The sequence below is a fragment of the Sphaeramia orbicularis genome, chromosome 5 (assembly GCF_902148855.1).
Source record: "Sphaeramia orbicularis chromosome 5, fSphaOr1.1, whole genome shotgun sequence".
Taxonomy (NCBI): Eukaryota; Metazoa; Chordata; class Actinopteri; order Kurtiformes; family Apogonidae; genus Sphaeramia; species Sphaeramia orbicularis.
This window is the reverse complement of record NC_043961.1, coordinates 33,877,039-33,894,217: the sequence shown is the minus strand read 5'-3', so window position 1 is coordinate 33,894,217 and position 17,179 is coordinate 33,877,039. Positions and strand designations below refer to the sequence as shown.

At 39.3% G+C, this 17,179-nt stretch overlaps 1 protein-coding gene across 2 annotated transcripts in view; it reads right to left on the bottom strand.

Annotated features, from left to right (window-relative positions):
• sema3fa (sema domain, immunoglobulin domain (Ig), short basic domain, secreted, (semaphorin) 3Fa) overlaps positions 1–17,179 on the bottom strand; it is a 59,371-nt gene that overhangs the window by 20,697 nt on the left and 21,495 nt on the right. Inside the window, exons 3-7 of one of the 2 annotated variants that reach the window (XM_030134620.1) lie at positions 7,053–7,213; positions 6,904–6,966; positions 3,286–3,405; positions 1,427–1,516; positions 336–429 (exon numbers count right to left, since the gene is read on the bottom strand). In XM_030134620.1, the coding sequence (XP_029990480.1) occupies positions 336–429; positions 1,427–1,516; positions 3,286–3,405; positions 6,904–6,966; positions 7,053–7,213 (528 nt within the window). The remainder of the gene's footprint in view (positions 1–335; positions 430–1,426; positions 1,517–3,285; positions 3,406–6,903; positions 6,967–7,052; positions 7,214–17,179) is intronic. The other variant, XM_030134621.1, reaches the window with a different exon arrangement.

Sequence of the window (17,179 nt, the reverse complement as noted above, 5' to 3'; positions counted from 1 at the left end):
TTTCGACGTTACAATGTGTTGAACATGTCATGTGATGTGACCGTGGACCCCTAAGGGTTAACTTTTTTTTTTTTTAAATTGACAAGTTTTTTTCAGTATTTTAATTGTGTCTTATGACTGAAGGGCATCTAAGTGAACTCAAAGATGTCTATTATAATGATATACTGTTTTATTTCAACAGTTTAGGACTCTACAGATCATCTTTTCTAAGCACTGAGGGAAACTGAATTGACTATAAATAAAGTCACACTGCAAAACTTTTAGTTTCCACAAGATAGCTATTAAAATCTGTCTGCACATGTTGTTTTAAGAGGGGGAAAAAAACAGGTACTTACTGATCAAAGCTGAGACGCTGTTAAGTTTGGGGTCATAAGGACATTTTCCCTTCCCAGAATCCACTTTACCAGGTTCAAGTCGGAAAATGTATTCCTGTAAAAGCAGAAAACATAATTAATAACCTTCGTGTTTTCGTTTCTCATTTTGTGACTTACACGTGTTTAAATTATACTTCTTTTTTTTTTTGGTGTGTGGGAGGGGTATTCTTTGAATGCACCATGTAAAAGGCACTTGGGTGTTAAAAGCACTTTTTGGTGCCGACATTAGCATCAAACCAGCTGAGAGACAAAGTAACAACGACAAGGTGTGAGCTGTGACCCTATAGGCACTGAAAAACAGACTCTCTGGCAGCACTAGTAGATCTGCTGAGGGGAACAAAAAGCACACAAAGCCAGTTATCAGTGAGATGGGGAGGTGGAGGAAAGTGCTGAGGGCAATCCAAAACTCATCCACCATGCTTCTGATGTTAGTGGTTCGTACAAGAATTCATTATTCCACAGTGCAAGAGGACATCTTGAACATCTGTGTCAACAATGGCTATGTGTCTACACTGGTACTTCAAAGCTGGCTGATGATGTCTGGTAGGTAGGAAATATGTACAAGAAAATAGAATATTGTCAAAGTTGTGGTTGTAACCCCTTCATGGATATTTTTTTTAAACAAAGCACAATATGGTTAATAAATATGTGCAATTTCTGACAAGCTATACCTCAATTTTGAAACGGTAATAATAATAATACTACAGTGAACAACTTGGCATATTTGACTGAAAAGTGACTAAAAGGTTAAAAAAAAAACAGTTAGAAATTGCCTGTTTCTTCATGATATTACTCTCAGCAGGCATGAGAGCAGTACATTAACAAAGCCCTCTTTTGTGTAATGTGCCACTGCAGGCAAGGAATTACTTTAGCTCAAAAAAGAAAAAAAATTGTGAACGTTTTGAGTCGAGTGGTTCGATAGTTCAGCAAGTTGCCTTATTAGCCCAGCTTCTATAAATAAACCCAGCCTTCACCATACTATCCCCACTACTCCGACTCAAGCTGAAAAAGTACTCCAGGTGGGCACCAAACCTAAACCTCCTTTAGCCCACCTTCGCCTCCAAAGGCTCTGATGTTGTGCTGTAGTCTGCTGCCCGACTTGTTCTCCCTCCAGATTGGGTTGCCTGTAGGTAGTGGGAACCCTAAAACAGACACATGGCACAGTGGGCCATCGCGTTACCGACATTCGACAGCTTAGAACAAAGTGAAATTACCCTGATGATGACCATGGCATGAAGTAAACGGAAAAAAAGAAAAAAAGAAGAGGAGATGAATGAAGAGAAACCCTTCTGAAAAGCAAAAGAAAAAAGCGGAGGTCAAAGAAGACTGAAAAGATCCATGTGAGTGACATGTATGATTTGGTGAGTATGTTAGATAGAGTTGGTGTCATACAAACACAGCTGCAGGCTCCATGCACGAACCATGCAATGAAGAAAAGAAAGTTAAAGTAAAGAGAGGACAGATAAAATTAACCCACAAAAACCTAAACTGTCACTGGTGACCAAAAGTATGCACTGATCTGGAATGTTTAATATCATTAATCCTAACAATACATAGAAATAATTAAGTCAAAATATAGTTTCTTAACTTTTCAGCAGTGAAAATACTGCAACTTTATTCATCAATAGAAGCCATATAGTTTGACAAATGACAGGTTATAGGTGGCTGTTTTTATGTTCGGTTAAAGAAAAATTTAGTTGAAAAAGCCACTCTCGCTTCAGTTTTCTCTGTTCTGATATAATAACCATTAAATCTACCCTGAGCTTTCATGAACAGCTACATGATCAGTAACTTAAATTTGGGAAAATACCTGATTTTCACTGAAAAAATATACAATAAATTGTGATCAATAAATATGTTTAGATTTAGAGAAAAAAATCATTAGGAAGTCACCACAAAAACATTTCTAGATCTTTAAGGGTTAAAAAAGCAATACTAACAGACAGAAAATTGATTAATTCAACAATATGTTTTCACATATTAGAGGTTTTCTTGATAAGGGTTAAAAAAATCAGTTTTTCTTCAGCTGTGGAGAACTTAATGGGTTGAGACAAATTCTGCAAATGCAATAAATCCGGTAAGTTTGCATCATTGGCAGAAAAATCGTGTGAGTCCCTCCATGAAATAAGTGGAATAATTTCAGAACAAACGGTTTCTGTTTGCATCTACTATTACTGAGAAAAATCTTTACACTGTGAAGTAACATAGCTTTGGGCCTTAAGGGAGAAGCTGAATGACAAGAGGCGGACTGACCTTTACATTGAAATCTGAACCCTGTATTTGAACAGTGAGACTAAACAGGCCGATGTAAGTGTGGACCTGCTCGGCCGGCAGCTGCTGCAGCTCTGCGTGGCTGTAGAGCAGGAGCGAGGGAGGCATGGAGGACGGGACTGAGGGAGGGGTGAGCTACAAGGCTGATGATGGATGAGAGGCTCCATCAGTAATGATGGCCTTTCAGAGGCTCTTAGGCAGACAGAAAGACAGGCTACAGGCTCCGCTGTGTATAAACAGGTAAGAAGGGAGGCAGCACTCTGCAGAGGGGACATGGGTATTGGCTGTAGATATACTGTCAACATGCTGTTCCCAGTGGGAACAGGAGACTGGTGTCACAAAGATCTGTCTGAGTGGAGGCAGTTAGGCACCTCACCCACAGCAATTTTGTAATAATAATAGAGATCTTGAGAGGAATGGCCTTTAGGTTTTTTTCAGAGACCTCCAGACCATGAAACAGTGTGAATCGATGAAAGCCAAGAAGCAGAAATGACAGAAACCAAGCAGAACTCATGAAACTGAGGAGCAGGAGCAGAAGGAGGTTTTCTGACCCAAGGTTGATTGACAGATATGGTTCATAAAGAAGTGGGGAGTAAAGGTCAAAATGTCTCCACGGCTGCCGAGCTGTGTCTTCGGTTACCTGTGACCTGCGTCCTCGGTCCACGTAGGTGCAGATGGGGTTGTACGCTCCTGTTCCACAGACATACAGGTGGGTCCGGTTCCACGGTTCTATCAGACGGATGAAGTTTCCACATTCCCCCTGAGGGAGAGTACAATAAAAACCCAACAGGATTAGGGAATGATCCCTTTACAGTTTTGAACTAAAAATATTTTGATCATGAAAATGCAGTGGAAAAAAGATTACATAATGCATAATGCCCCACTGATGGTTAATGACCCCCCTCTGCCTGGCTTAAAACCATCACATCTATCATTTCCGTTGCTGGCTGGCCAATGTTTGGCAGCTCTGCTCCTGGCTCAGTGTGTCGGCCTGGCCCCGGCTGCACATCAGACCACACTGTCAGAGAAAAATGTTTCCAAACACCATAACTGTGTGGCAGAAACCAAGAAAAGCAGTGCATGTGAGCTGCGAAGTGTGGTTGCTATGGGATAGAGGGTAAACCCAATTCAGTGTTCTGTCACATTGAAAAACATTTTGGTTAGACCAAACGAGAGTGTTGAGTCGAACTCTGGTTTTGTGAGTTTAAAATCCAATTACAATTTTATTGAAGAAGACATAAAGACAGAGTTGTTGTTGTAAACTTTCTGAAATCTCAAAATTGATGTTTTTTAATTAGAATTTTCTAAGATGACAACACTGATGGCGCCTCCACAACATTTTCTTTTCAGTGTGCAGACAAAGAGGTGCTGCTGCTGAAAACAACTTTCTAATCTCGATTTGTCTGACCAGCTGTCTGTTTTTCTGTCTGGTTTCAATCTACCCAACCCAAAACTCTAACTGCAGAAACATACAAGCTGATGATATCTGTTCAGATTTGTCCGTCATATCTGCCGCTAGTGACAGCTGGTGCCAAAGAAAGGATGTACCAAACATAAAAAGGATTGTGTGTAGGATGGGGGGATGAGCCATTTTGGCAGATCTTAGCAACACGACAGATGCACAAGTCAGAGGTTTCAGAGGATGTGTTTTTTTGTGTGCGTGTGTATTTACACATGTGGGCCTGGGTGTATTATTCAGTGCACAGTTGCGCTCCCCCACTGAGAACACAGTGGGGATGATTGCCTTTGACCTCCTGCCTGAACCGACATCCCCTCTGAATTGCTTTTGAATTGTCATCATCTGTCATTCCCTAAAGAGCGGCCAGGATTGCCAAGACATCTCCTGGAAGCCAATTTTATTTCTTATTTTAGTGATGAAATATCAAACGCACCTCTAACACATTCACACACACACACTCAGACTCATACAGAGGCTGATACATGCACACAAACGTATAGAAGCTGATATGATGTAGCCAGAGGCGGTGAACGGCGCGGGTCACCAAACACGCATAAATGAACATTCCAGTTGGATAAACAGCACCCTGCGTTCAGTACCAGCAGGGGAGAGTGAGGGTTATTAGCCGGAGCCTCATCACTCCCTCCTGCCCACACTCACCCCTATCATGTGTGTTTGTGTGTGAACAAATCAAAAGACAAGGATCTGGTTTTTATATGAATTTCAATGATGAGTTTCCGTCCTTTCCTTGTGGGTGCCGCGCTGTGGGAGGCTCTGTTTGAAGGTGTGAATCGTATTAACACTTCAGACAGGCCTGTAGCTTCCAGTTACTGATTAATTTCGCCTGCTTGTCTGGACAACAAAGGTTAAAATAATTACCATGTAGAAATAGAATTAGATTATATTAAAAAAAAAAAAAAAAAGTACGATAAAAATGCACGGAGTACGTTCGGTGGGTTTGTGGGGGAATATGTTTTTCGTCTCTCAGCGACGGCTCTTGAATGTTACACGTTCCCTGCGAGAGCGTAATTGGTGGCAGCTGTACGCAATCAGCAATCAGAGATGTAGTGACAGTAAATAAGAGCTTCACAGAGAGTCACGCTCGAAAACGTCCTCTATCGACCCCGCTGCCACATTCACCATGTTCAGCGATGCCAAAAAAGACACAGCACACCATTTTACATGAGGGTGTCGCCAAATAAAATCAGAAAATGTGCAGCAGGCCAAAGAGCAAAGCGGTTCTCAGCTTTTGTCTTTATCAACTGACATGGGGCTGTTTTTACTTGAAAGCAGATGATTTGCTCGAAATTGAACGCTTTCTTTCTCTAAACACAATGTAAAAGCAGCAAACGCTCATAAAATGTCCTCAAAGTCCTAAAACAGCCTCCAACATCTACTGATCTAAAATATTTAAGAACTTTTCATCCACTAATCTTATAAATACATCGAAATAATCAGCTAAAGTACAGTTTGGCTTTTCAGCTGCATCACATACGACCCATTTGGACGTTCAAAGGCTCCAAAGTAAACAAGGAAACACAATCACCTTCTGCAACATTGATTCACTAATAAAACCCATGTAGTCTGACAAATGGCAGTGGCTGTTGATTTATTTTCCATCAGTTAATTCTAGATTTTGTCGAAAAACTCACTTTATCTTGATGTACTGTGTGAATTTAATCTGAGCTTTTATAAACATCTAAATCATCAGTAAAGAACATGTAGAAAAATACCTGATTTTCACAGAAAAATGCAGTTAATAAATAAATAAATCACTTTTGGAATAGCTCAAAACATAGTTTAACAGAGTATCATTATGCTATAAGACACATTTTCATTTTAGTATATGATTTTTCTTTTAAATATTGTATTTAATTTTCTTTCTAGTACAGCTCTTTGATAACATGGCAACAGTTAAATGTGTAGCGCTAAAGGATTATGAAAATAATCAACAGGGATTAATTTTCTGTTAACAATGGGTACATCTGAGTCTGATCACATGTTGATCATATGCCTCCTTCAAATCACAACTTAAACATTGGATGAAGGAAAACCAAGCCTGTGACCATCAGTAGATCATCCTCACTGTATTGTTCTGTGTGTTTTTAGGATGTTTTGCATTTCTGTCAACTGTCTTTTTATGATGTCTTTTACAATATTTTGCCTTTTTGTCAGCTGTCTTTTTTGTCACCTGCCTAGGGACTACAGATGGAAATTAGCACTGCTGCTACAATCTGACATATTTACAGCTACAATTCTTGTAGATTTTCATTAATATGCACTGTCCCTATTAAATAAATAAAATAAATAAGTAAATATTACTGAGTTTTATGTTTTAACAGGGTAATATCTCGCTAAAAACAAAGGATAGTAATGGGGAAACATATGATGGCAATGCACAATGATATGACAGCAAAATGTGAGGCCTAAAAACTAAATCTTGAATTTTTCCAGTATTACAGATGATTTATGATTTTAATTGTTTTCTAGCTATAAAAAACATTTAAAATTGCCCTTATACTTTAATGATACTCTGTGATCTATGACTAGATAAACAAATTCCCAAAAGCAAGAAAGGCCTCCAATACAATAATTTTCACTTTACAATTTAGGTTTTTTAGAGAGCTAAAACCAGAATAATCAAATTAATTAGATAATGAGATATTTACTTCCCTGTTATTGATTTAAATCATAATATTAATGTGTACTAACTTTGTAATAATGGGGTTATTTCAGACCTCACTATTAGCATTACGTGAAGTTCTGCATTTCTTTTTCTCGTAACAGTTGGATACTCACATTGGTGTCTTTGCCTGACAACACACACTCCGTCTTCCTCTGTGGAGCGACAGGCCAGTGGATCTGACAAGGAGAGGTCAACAGCACGGTTAGCTATAAGCGCATGTTGATCCCATCCAACATTATTATCTGAAGTGGTCATTTCTTACTATGAGCGGCTCCTTGTTGATGTCGTGCAGATCCAGAGAGAGGATATAATCTTTGCTGCCCACGTACATGCGGTCGTGGTCCTCATCCATGCGAAGGATCCGGTAGTCGGTGGAGTTCAGGAGAAAGGAGAAGTGGTGAGCAGTGCCAGTAGACTTCAACTCTAGAAAGAGGCAAAAAGGGTAGGAAATAAATGGTTTTATTCAAGCTGTGCCAATAAAACTGTAGTAGAAAAACAGACAATACAACTGGGAAACAGACACAATCACAAGAGATGTGTAGGCTGCTCACTTCTGGCAGAAACGCCCTCCAGTCTGCCAAAGCTGCTTTTATATTCATTCTTTTCCAGAGGTGATTTATTTTCTCTGCCTCCTTTACAGATCTACACACTGTGGTAGTATGCTTTTGATTAGGACTGGGCTTAAAAAAAATGACATTTCTGATGTTATGATCCAGTATTGATTAATGACATCACAAACACGTGGCTTCTCCTGGTGACTTGTTATTCATCCATATTTTTCATATACTTGCAAAATTGAAATATCCCTGGACTGAATCGAACTGGAGACTTAAGTGAATTGGGATGCATCATTTTGTGAAACCAGCGTTGATACCCATCCCCACTACTGATGCCCTCTGACTCCCTTAAATTAATTTGCAGAGGCTGTTTGTTCTTTCTCTCTCCCACACTGCAATTACATCCCACCATGTGCAGTTTCGGGCAAAAAATCAGATTATGACAGGTTTAATATAACTTTACTGTGTTTGACGAAACCAAGGAAACAGAGCAAATCCCCCCCAGAATCAAAACTGGACGTCAACAGACAAGCCATAGATCACTCAAAGCTGTATGGCAGAAATAAAAGAAATCACTCTTATTTCTGGCCTGTGCTGGTTTTGTGCACTGGACCGCTCTGTGTTGGACACTACTTCGACACTGAGCTGCTGCCATATTGCATACAGAATGTTCAGGACCTGGCAGTGTCACCCTGGATCTCTCTCAGCTCCTTTCAGTTTTGTCAGGCTGTGACATAGATGATGGCTTTTGCTATAATCTTTACTACAGCAGCTGAGAGGACGTGGTCACTCCCCGGCTTAGTCTTGTATCATATCACACACCGCTCCGCCACATCCTCTATACAACTGTTAAAGCATTTTGTAATTAAACATCTGAGGAGGCCGCCGCTGTGTGAATTTAAGTTAGAGTTTAAGTTACACTCGAGGTGTGAGGGGAGATAAGTGGAGCTCTGGTGTATGGAAAACAGCCTTTTCTCCTGGTCCTCCCATTAGCTCTTGAGTCCTTAGAGAATCTGATAGGACGTCTCTCTCTTCCTCTTGCTCTCTTTCAAACTCTGCTTGGGAAAGTGGAACTTGAGAAAGTTGAGCCTGCACTTGTGCTGTTCTATTTGCAGAGAAAATCAGAGGACCAGATAGAGGATCTGTTCATGTTCCACTTCAATGGGACCAAACAAACACCCCTACTGTTCTCCTCAGCCAAGTCTAAGACCCACCGATGGTGTAAAAGACTCTGAATAACAGCTACAACTGCTTTCTCTGACCTGGAGGAAGCAGAACGTCTTGTAACTTTACTTAAAATAAACGTTTTCCACCTGCACATATTGAAATATGGGCATGAATGCTCTGCCAGAAGGCTTCTCAGCTGCTGCTGTGCTGAGCTCCTTCAGAAACTGTGAAATGCTGCTGTCACAGTGCAGCGTTACAGCTCACACTGAGGTGGATAAGCTAGTAAATAGGAATAGATGTGGCTGTCACCCATGTCATGCTCATAAGTTGCCTCCAAACACATGCACAAAAGTACACATTCTAAGAACACTTAGAAGTCTTGTTTTTCTACTTAATTGCTTTTCTGTTGATATTTACATTAGGTCTTTACCTCTAAACATCTGTTTATGACATATGAAGCTATACTTTGGATCGTTTCTGATTTGATATTCTACTTTTGAACAATCCCTGGCTGTTTCTCACTAATTTATGATTTTCTGATGGAAGCGTTACATTCACTGGTATCATTATACCAGTGTTTTCCAAAATGTTGAATTATTTGTTTAAAGTTAAGAACAAATTTACTTAAGTTTATATTTTAAATATATGTAAATGTATAGATTATATGACATTTTCAACATTACATTGATGCACATTATTGATCATATTACATGTAGTTTTACACAATAGCCATTAAATGCATTAAATAATTGCCTTGATTGGAAACAGCATGATCTTTTTTAATGAAATGTCCTTTGCAGTGGACGGTGTTTTTTAATTAATTAATTTATTTAAAAAATAAATAAATAAAGCTGTAAAACTCTTGTCCCCGACAGAGGACAAAAATGGATTGCTGGGTATCAGGAGGATAGGGAAATTGGCGACAAAATTATAAAAAATGTTGCTGTAAAGAATTAAGAGATTATAAAAGACAGATCAAGATGTGAGATGATCTATATACAGTCGTGGAAAAAAAATATTAGACCACCCTTGTTTTCTTCAATTTCTTGTTCGTTTTAATGCCTGGTACAACTAAAGCTACATTTGTTTGGACAAATATAATGATAACAACAAAAATAGCTCATAAGAGTTTAATGTCAGGAGCTGATATCTAGCCATTTTCCATGTTTTCTTGATAATAACCAAAATCTCTTAAGTTCTTACATCAATAGCTATGGCATTGTACTGACAAAAACAGTGCTTTTAGACATGCCATGTTTTCTTTTCTGTCTGTTTTAGTCACATGATACACACAGGAGTTAGTACTTGATTGCATAACCATTGTTGTTTTTGATGACTTTTGATGGTCTAATCATTTCTTTCCGCGACTGTATACCATGAAACTTCATTTATTTCTATATTTTGATTCCTCATCCTAAACTTTTTCACATTAGATGTACTTGTACACTAAAATGAAGGCACAAATGGTGATGGGGACACTGCGCACACATCACACACATACGTATATAGCACATCCAGCGGTCGAATGATACAAGAGCTTCACAGACACCAGACGTCACCAGCTGACATCCCACATTTATCACCTCCCCACTCAGATTCTCACTTAGGGGCGTCTGAATAGGAGCCTGCTGAGGGTGACTGGCTGTCAAATGTCCGACAACGTTTAGGTCAAAACAAAGTTCAACGAGTGTGGAGAGACAGAGCGACTAGACAGACTGGACATGCAGACAGACGGATAACGGACCAAATTACAACTAAACATTAATCAAAACACATTATCAGCAACTGACATCAAGCGTCTGACAGTCTGTCATATTCCTCCCTCTAATGAACCCCCCAGTCCTTCATCCAAGATCATTAGAGAAATATCTGTTATGTCTGAAGGAAACCCAATTTCATTTTTCACAGATATGACAAAATTGATAACACTGAATCCACATTGATCATGAAAAATTAATACATAAAAAATAGCTACACATTTACAAATAAATGCCAAGTTTTTAAATAACTTCATATTAAGAAGCACAAAATATAATATCATTTTCCATTTGTGATTATTTTGCTACTTGAAGCAATGACAAAGTAACCAACATGCTGATAAAAATCCTTCTTGGCAGTTAACAAAACACTCAAATTAAACTTATTTTTATCCTTAACTGTGGAGACACTTTCAAATTAGAATAATTATCGTGTTTCTGACAATTTGCAAGATGGAAATTATGTATAATTATGGTTTGGACAAGTTCAAATCATTAAAAAACATCTTAAAACACAATTCCGCCCTCATTTTTCCAAAACTGGCTGCCATTACGAGACCACTGACAGATAATGGGAAAGCTGTTTGGTTATGTTTGAGATATAATTGTGGACAAAAAGGATGAAAGAAAACATCTTTTCCTAGTGTCTGCATACTTTTGATACAGTAATATACTATGTGGGTTATTTGAAAAAGCCTGTCAAAGCTTAAAAACAGTTGGTAAATGCTTATCACACATCCACTTTTACACATGTAGCTTTGTATTTCAGCTAAACTACATGCTCATTCAGTTAAATGCACTGACTATAAAAGCTATTCTGTGGATATACTATGTTCATCTTGCTGGTTTAATCTGTGAAAAAATAATGTGCGGTCCTCAAAGCCAGGAAAAATTCAACATCTTTGCAAGACGATACACGCAAAACACATTTTCTTTGAAAATATGCCTGTGGCGTGGTGAGATAAGAACTAAAGTATGATAACAGCCCACCGCAGAGTGCTCATATACTCTATTGTCAGCACAAATTCACCGTCTCGCCAGCAGTCCTGGGTCTACATTTCCCATTCCTCCAAAACCACGAAAAACATCACAAACAAAACAAATCCTTGACACTATGTTAAATGGCTAAATTTACAACTAACAGGCAAACTCAACAATAATAAGGCACAATTGTCTGTCAGTAAAGATCACAGGCTCTGGCGTATATCAGCAGATTTCCTTGCAAGGTCTTTGTAATCACTCCCAGACCTGGAACCAGAGGTAAAGGCTGTTTCTTTCTAGTTTGTGCATGTGGGGCTGTCATGAGTTGGGTGTTTTTTTCTATTTTGCTGGATAAAACCCAGTCTGTTTCTACCATTTCCCCTGAATGTGACCAACATCTGCTAGTAAACTGAGCCCGTCTTCTGTCCACCTGTTGATGCGATCCATTCACACTGTGGTCACTCAGTTCTGTTCTGCAGCCAAGGCATGTCTGTCACTAGCCAGGCTTTGTACCTGCCAGTGGCTTTTCTGGGTCACCCTTAAAGGGAAAGGGGTGACCTGTTTGTTATCTGCAGGGAGATGACAAAAGACACAGCACCACTACTATTCCTTTACTTGACACTATCAGCCTTTCACATCTCTTCTTCCTACTGTGTGTTTCAGATGAAAGAGCGAGGAAGAGCAGGCAGCAGAAAATCCCACATACCTGCCCAGGCATTCCCGGCATTTTGCCTGAATTCCCCCATCTTTTCAGGTTCACATTCTCATGGAGTAGGTGTGGCCCACCTTGCAGCAGCTTGTCTGCAGCCAAGCGTGCACCGTCCCTTTATGAATTTATTTTATGTAGTGATGGACGTGAATATCTTACATCACTATTGTCATGAGGAAACAAAACCATTGCTCTTGATTTCTGTTCATTAAGCTTTGCACTATTCACAACTTGACCCTGTACCGCCCCAGTTATTAGGTTGTATAACCAAGGCAGTGTTCATTTATCTGGTCTCCTTCTCCTAAATTAAGGAAAAAATTACTCTTTGTGCATATAGTTTATTTATTCCTATACTTCATTCTTGGTATATCTGTTAATACTTGTTAATCTCACTGATATCTGTATCATCATTGTACAGCAGAGCATCACTCAAGCAAAGCCACTGCTAAATACAAATATAAATATAAATACAAACACAACCTGTTAAAACACAAGGTAGAGTTGGATGGATGAGATGATATAATGTTGGATTTTTACTCATTTCCTGGAGCCAATACTAATTTCTTTATCATAAGCATGATCAATGCTATCTTCAAGCCTTTAAAAAATAGTGACATTTTGAGAAACTAGAACTTTTTATTACAAAACTGTACCTTTAAGCAGAACAGATAGACTTTCAGTCTTTTAATCAAGAAGTTTCATGCACAAGGCAGACTCAATGTGCTTCACAACAGATATATGACATAAAAACATTTTTAAAAAATTAAGTCAGTTATAATTAGTCAGTAGTTTGAAAATAAATAAGATGACAGATGTGTTATGAGCTTTTGATTTTTGTCATTTTATTTGATAACTACTGTTGTTCATTCATTAGTATAGTCATAAAGGACATTTGGAAACAAAATGAAGAGTTGATTCATTGTTCACTTTGCTATAAAGGACTTGTTCTATGCCTGTGGGCTGTAAATGCACCCTAACTGAAAATACTGATTGTCTGAAGCCAGTGTAGCGTGTGAGACTAACTGTATGCCATCATGTTTGTGCACAGGACTGAGAGGTCATTGTATAAATCAGAGGAGCAGTCCCATCAGTCCAGCTTGTCACAGCTTTGTGTTTGCTTCTGTTCAGCACCTCATAATCAGACCCTCGCCTCCCACCGAGGCCAGGACTATTGACTCAGAGCACATGTCAGAGGAGCTGATTGCTGCTTACCTGCACCTGTCAAGGAGAAATAATTGGCACCAGATTATGTCTTATCTCTGAGCTTCCGGATGCTGTCACTCAAATGCTCCTCATGCTCGTCTGCTACTGATACTGTGTGTATATATGAGTGTGTATATGTGAGTGTGTGTGTGTGTACATAGAAATAGAAGGTGAGCTCTCTGATCCCGATTCTCACATCAAATCAGGGACACCTGTCTCCCACTGCACAAATCATGAGCTGAGAACGATTGATTTAAGTCATGAGTTCACTTCCTGAGTCCAAATGGGAGATTATGTCAAATCTATTTCTGCTGTTTCAGATGGCAGGAAAGGTTAATTAAAGCATAAGGGAATAGAGGGGCATCTCTGGTTTAACTGACAGCAAAGGTCATTTAGTTTCTCTGGTCCAACTGTAATTAAGGTGATGTTATACTGTACAGTATACGGAATGATCAGAACAGGACTGAAGGGGATTACATGCAGAGACACACAAAGCTCTGCAGGACAAGCTTCTTCACTGAGTTATTTACTGTCTAAAAAAATGAGCAGCTCTGAATGAATTTAGAAGTGAGTGGTCCTGATGAATGATCATACGATGGCTTTTAAAGAACAATCTTCATCATATCTAAAATCTAGGATAACTACAATCATAGTATAGTAAGTTTTTCTGGAGAATAAAGAATATATATTAAATATATTTTTCCTCATTGTTTTCTAATTAGGCCTCATATTGTTGCAATATTTACAAAACTAATATGAGAAACCCATAAAATACTAAAATACCCACCCATACTTGGGGCGTTTAAAATGAATAATAGCTGACTAGGAGAGTTTGGACAGTGCTGTCCAAATATTTGATCAGTACAATTCTTATCTTAAGAAAATTACATGTCAAACTATTATCCACAATAGAAGATCATTAGACTTACATTAACTATGTATTTGCACTTTTCTCGATGAAGTGTTAAGAGTGTACTTTTTAAAAAAACGTCTAGGATATTCGTGCAGTACTGTCTCAAGAAACTACTACAACTGCCTTTATGCCTCACACCACCACGGACAGCTGACCTCAACAGCCCTGCAAGGCCACAGGTGAAAGGTTAGAGGTCACATGAGGTGAAAGCTCATCCTGGCCTCCTTACACACTTCGGCATAATCAGGATTATCTGAGGGTGGGTCAGGCGGGGCAGAGGGCAGGGTAGTCATGATGTGGTGGGATGTGGGAGGAATATTCGATAGGAGAAAGGCTGCAGCTGTCAAAAAAAAATGAGCATGATCAGCTGAAGTTAAACCCCAATGATCACTGCTGCCTCTGAAATGTAGTCCTGTGATCTGTTCTGTTATTTTTTCATCATTTATTTACTTAGGATCCTCGTTAGGTATTAATGCATTAACAACTATTCTTCCTGAGGTCCACACATAATAACCAAAAACAAACAAACTAACATAAGAGTACACTATCTAGTTGTTGATATGCAATTTAGTATTACATGAAAACAAGCCCTACAACTACAACATCATTAAAAAAACAGAATTATTTCTAATAATAATACAAAATCGCAGTAATATGTAGCTGAAACTGATTTCTTTCTGCTGTTCTTAATGTCTTTTTGAGGTCACTCTTGTTACTAATATGAATTAAATGTGGTGGTAAGTTGTTCCAGGTCGGCACAGCCTTGTACAGTTTCCTTAAATCATTCGTTTTTGGTACAGGTAACATGAAACATCCCATACAAGCATATACGTTACCATAACTGTCTCTATCATTTATGTCCATCCATCCATTATCCACCGCTTATCCGGGGCCGGGTCGCGGGGGCAACAGTCTAAGCAGGGATGCCCAGACTTCCCTCTCCCCAGACACCTCCTATCATTTATGTGTTACACGTAAAGAGTTTTAGTCTATATACTCAGAAAGAGGATGGGTTATTTAATATCATGTAAAGCTAAATATCACTTCTATACATTTAATTACAAATGGTTTAAAATAACCATAATGTTCTCAAATTTGAGAGAAAAAAACCCAAAAAACTTTCCAAATGAGAACAGTAACACAAATGTCAAGCAGATGTCTTGTAATTGTGTATCCTGACTCCAGCTTTAATGAAAATGAAACTCATTTTTCCCTGGTTTTATTGGTCTGAACCTACTTAATTGTCCTGCAGTCCAAATCACATCACCTGTGAGGCAGCTGAATTCATGAAATCATGTCAGATCCTGTGGTGAAAATTACCTAAACTCCAGACTCACATCTACTGTAACATGGTACACGCCTGTCACATCACATCACCCAGCTCTACTGCAAATACATCAAATTTATGCCATTTTCATTCAGTTTTCACAGGGAGTAGCTAGGAAACATTACAAATCCGCATTCTTGCTCAGCTGTAAGATTCTGAACCCTACCTTTTAGGAAATGAGTGTGTTGGTTTGCATGTTCCGCTTCCTCCACAACACTAATCTTTGGATCCCAGAGAACATGAAAACACTGGTTGGTTCCTTACTATGTTTACTAAATGCTCTATCCCAAGGTGCTGTCTGGGCCTGTGGCTGGCAGCTTAAGTGATTTTTGTGTGTGTGTATTTGAAGGCTGGGGTCATGCAGATGCTGTGAGACCCTGTAATGATGATGAAGCGTTATTTGTTGTTGTAGCTGCGCTGTCGCTCGCAGCAGGCCGGCCGGGGCGGCTGTGTGGGCTGACGGCAGCGGTCAGCGGTGACAACGCAGGTTAGAAGGATTATAGAAGGGTCTGAATAATGAGACGGCTCTGGTGTGAATGGGTGAAAATCCACCTCTCCCTGGTTAACCTCTGACCTGGCCCTTAAAATAAATACTCTCCCTCTCTGTCAGCTGCACTAACACACCCAGATGCACTATGCTTTCACACAAGAGTCTGTTCATTCTTATAAATGGATAATCCTCTTTTCTACTGGGGACAGAAATTTGCATAGTCCTTGAACCAAGTTGTCGATAAATCAGCCGTCCTGCTGTTTTTAACACAAAATGAACAAAGCATGATATTAAACCTGCCCCCTTGCTTCCTTATGTATCAAGGTCATGGCCAGTGTGGTGCTAGCTGGCGGCAATAAGAGGGGGGTAATTAGGAGGTAAATTTAGAGAGACCATTAGCAGCAAATGTAGACTCGGGGTCCACTGGGGACAACAGCCACCTCTACCCTCTCTGGGTGTTCCACTCTCTGAGGTAATTTTTCACCCACAACAGCAAATGGTGTGCTAGAGGAGTGAGAATGGAGGGAGGAGTCCCGAGGGGAGAGGAGCCTGACAGCGAACCTAAGAACTTCCATTTATCAAAGCAGGCAGGAGAGAGAGCCATGGAAACTCTGAGTCGAACTCAGAGCTTTCGACACAGAGCTCCTCTATAGAGCCAACACACAGAGGCTGAGATCTCCACCACTGCTGCTTGAGGAGCAAAAAAAAAAAAAAAAAAAAAAAAAAAACAGCAGTTCACAAAAGCGTACAGAGACTCTCCAATGTGTATTCTAATCATGAGTTGGATGGGCGACAAAACACCCTTATGGTGTGCCTAAATACACAAAAACATTGATTGAAATCTCAGCTGCCAACTTAGGTAGAAAGATGAAGTGGAAAAAGAGAAAAGAAAGGTTCTCAAAAGTCATGTTACGTGCAGGAAAGTGGGGAGTTCAGTGCTGATGTGTGTATATTGAACAGACCACCTGCATTTAAGAGGATGTATGAAATATTTCCACAACAAATAAAGGTCAAGTGTCTGTAAGACCTAATCTGTCAGATCTACAAGATATTCTGTTTTTCAGATGAAGAATTAATGCTATGATCAAGTGCACTATCCAAACTGTGGAAAACTACACTGACAAAGTGCTCCAGAGATGCACTAGCCTACAAATCATATTCTCCAGATGCTAGAGGAAACACTTGTTTGGAACATACATCAGCAAAAGTCTTATCATCACTTTATATTTTTTCAGTGAAACTTAAATGGAAAAGTTTGAGTTCCCAATAAAATTATGACTCACAT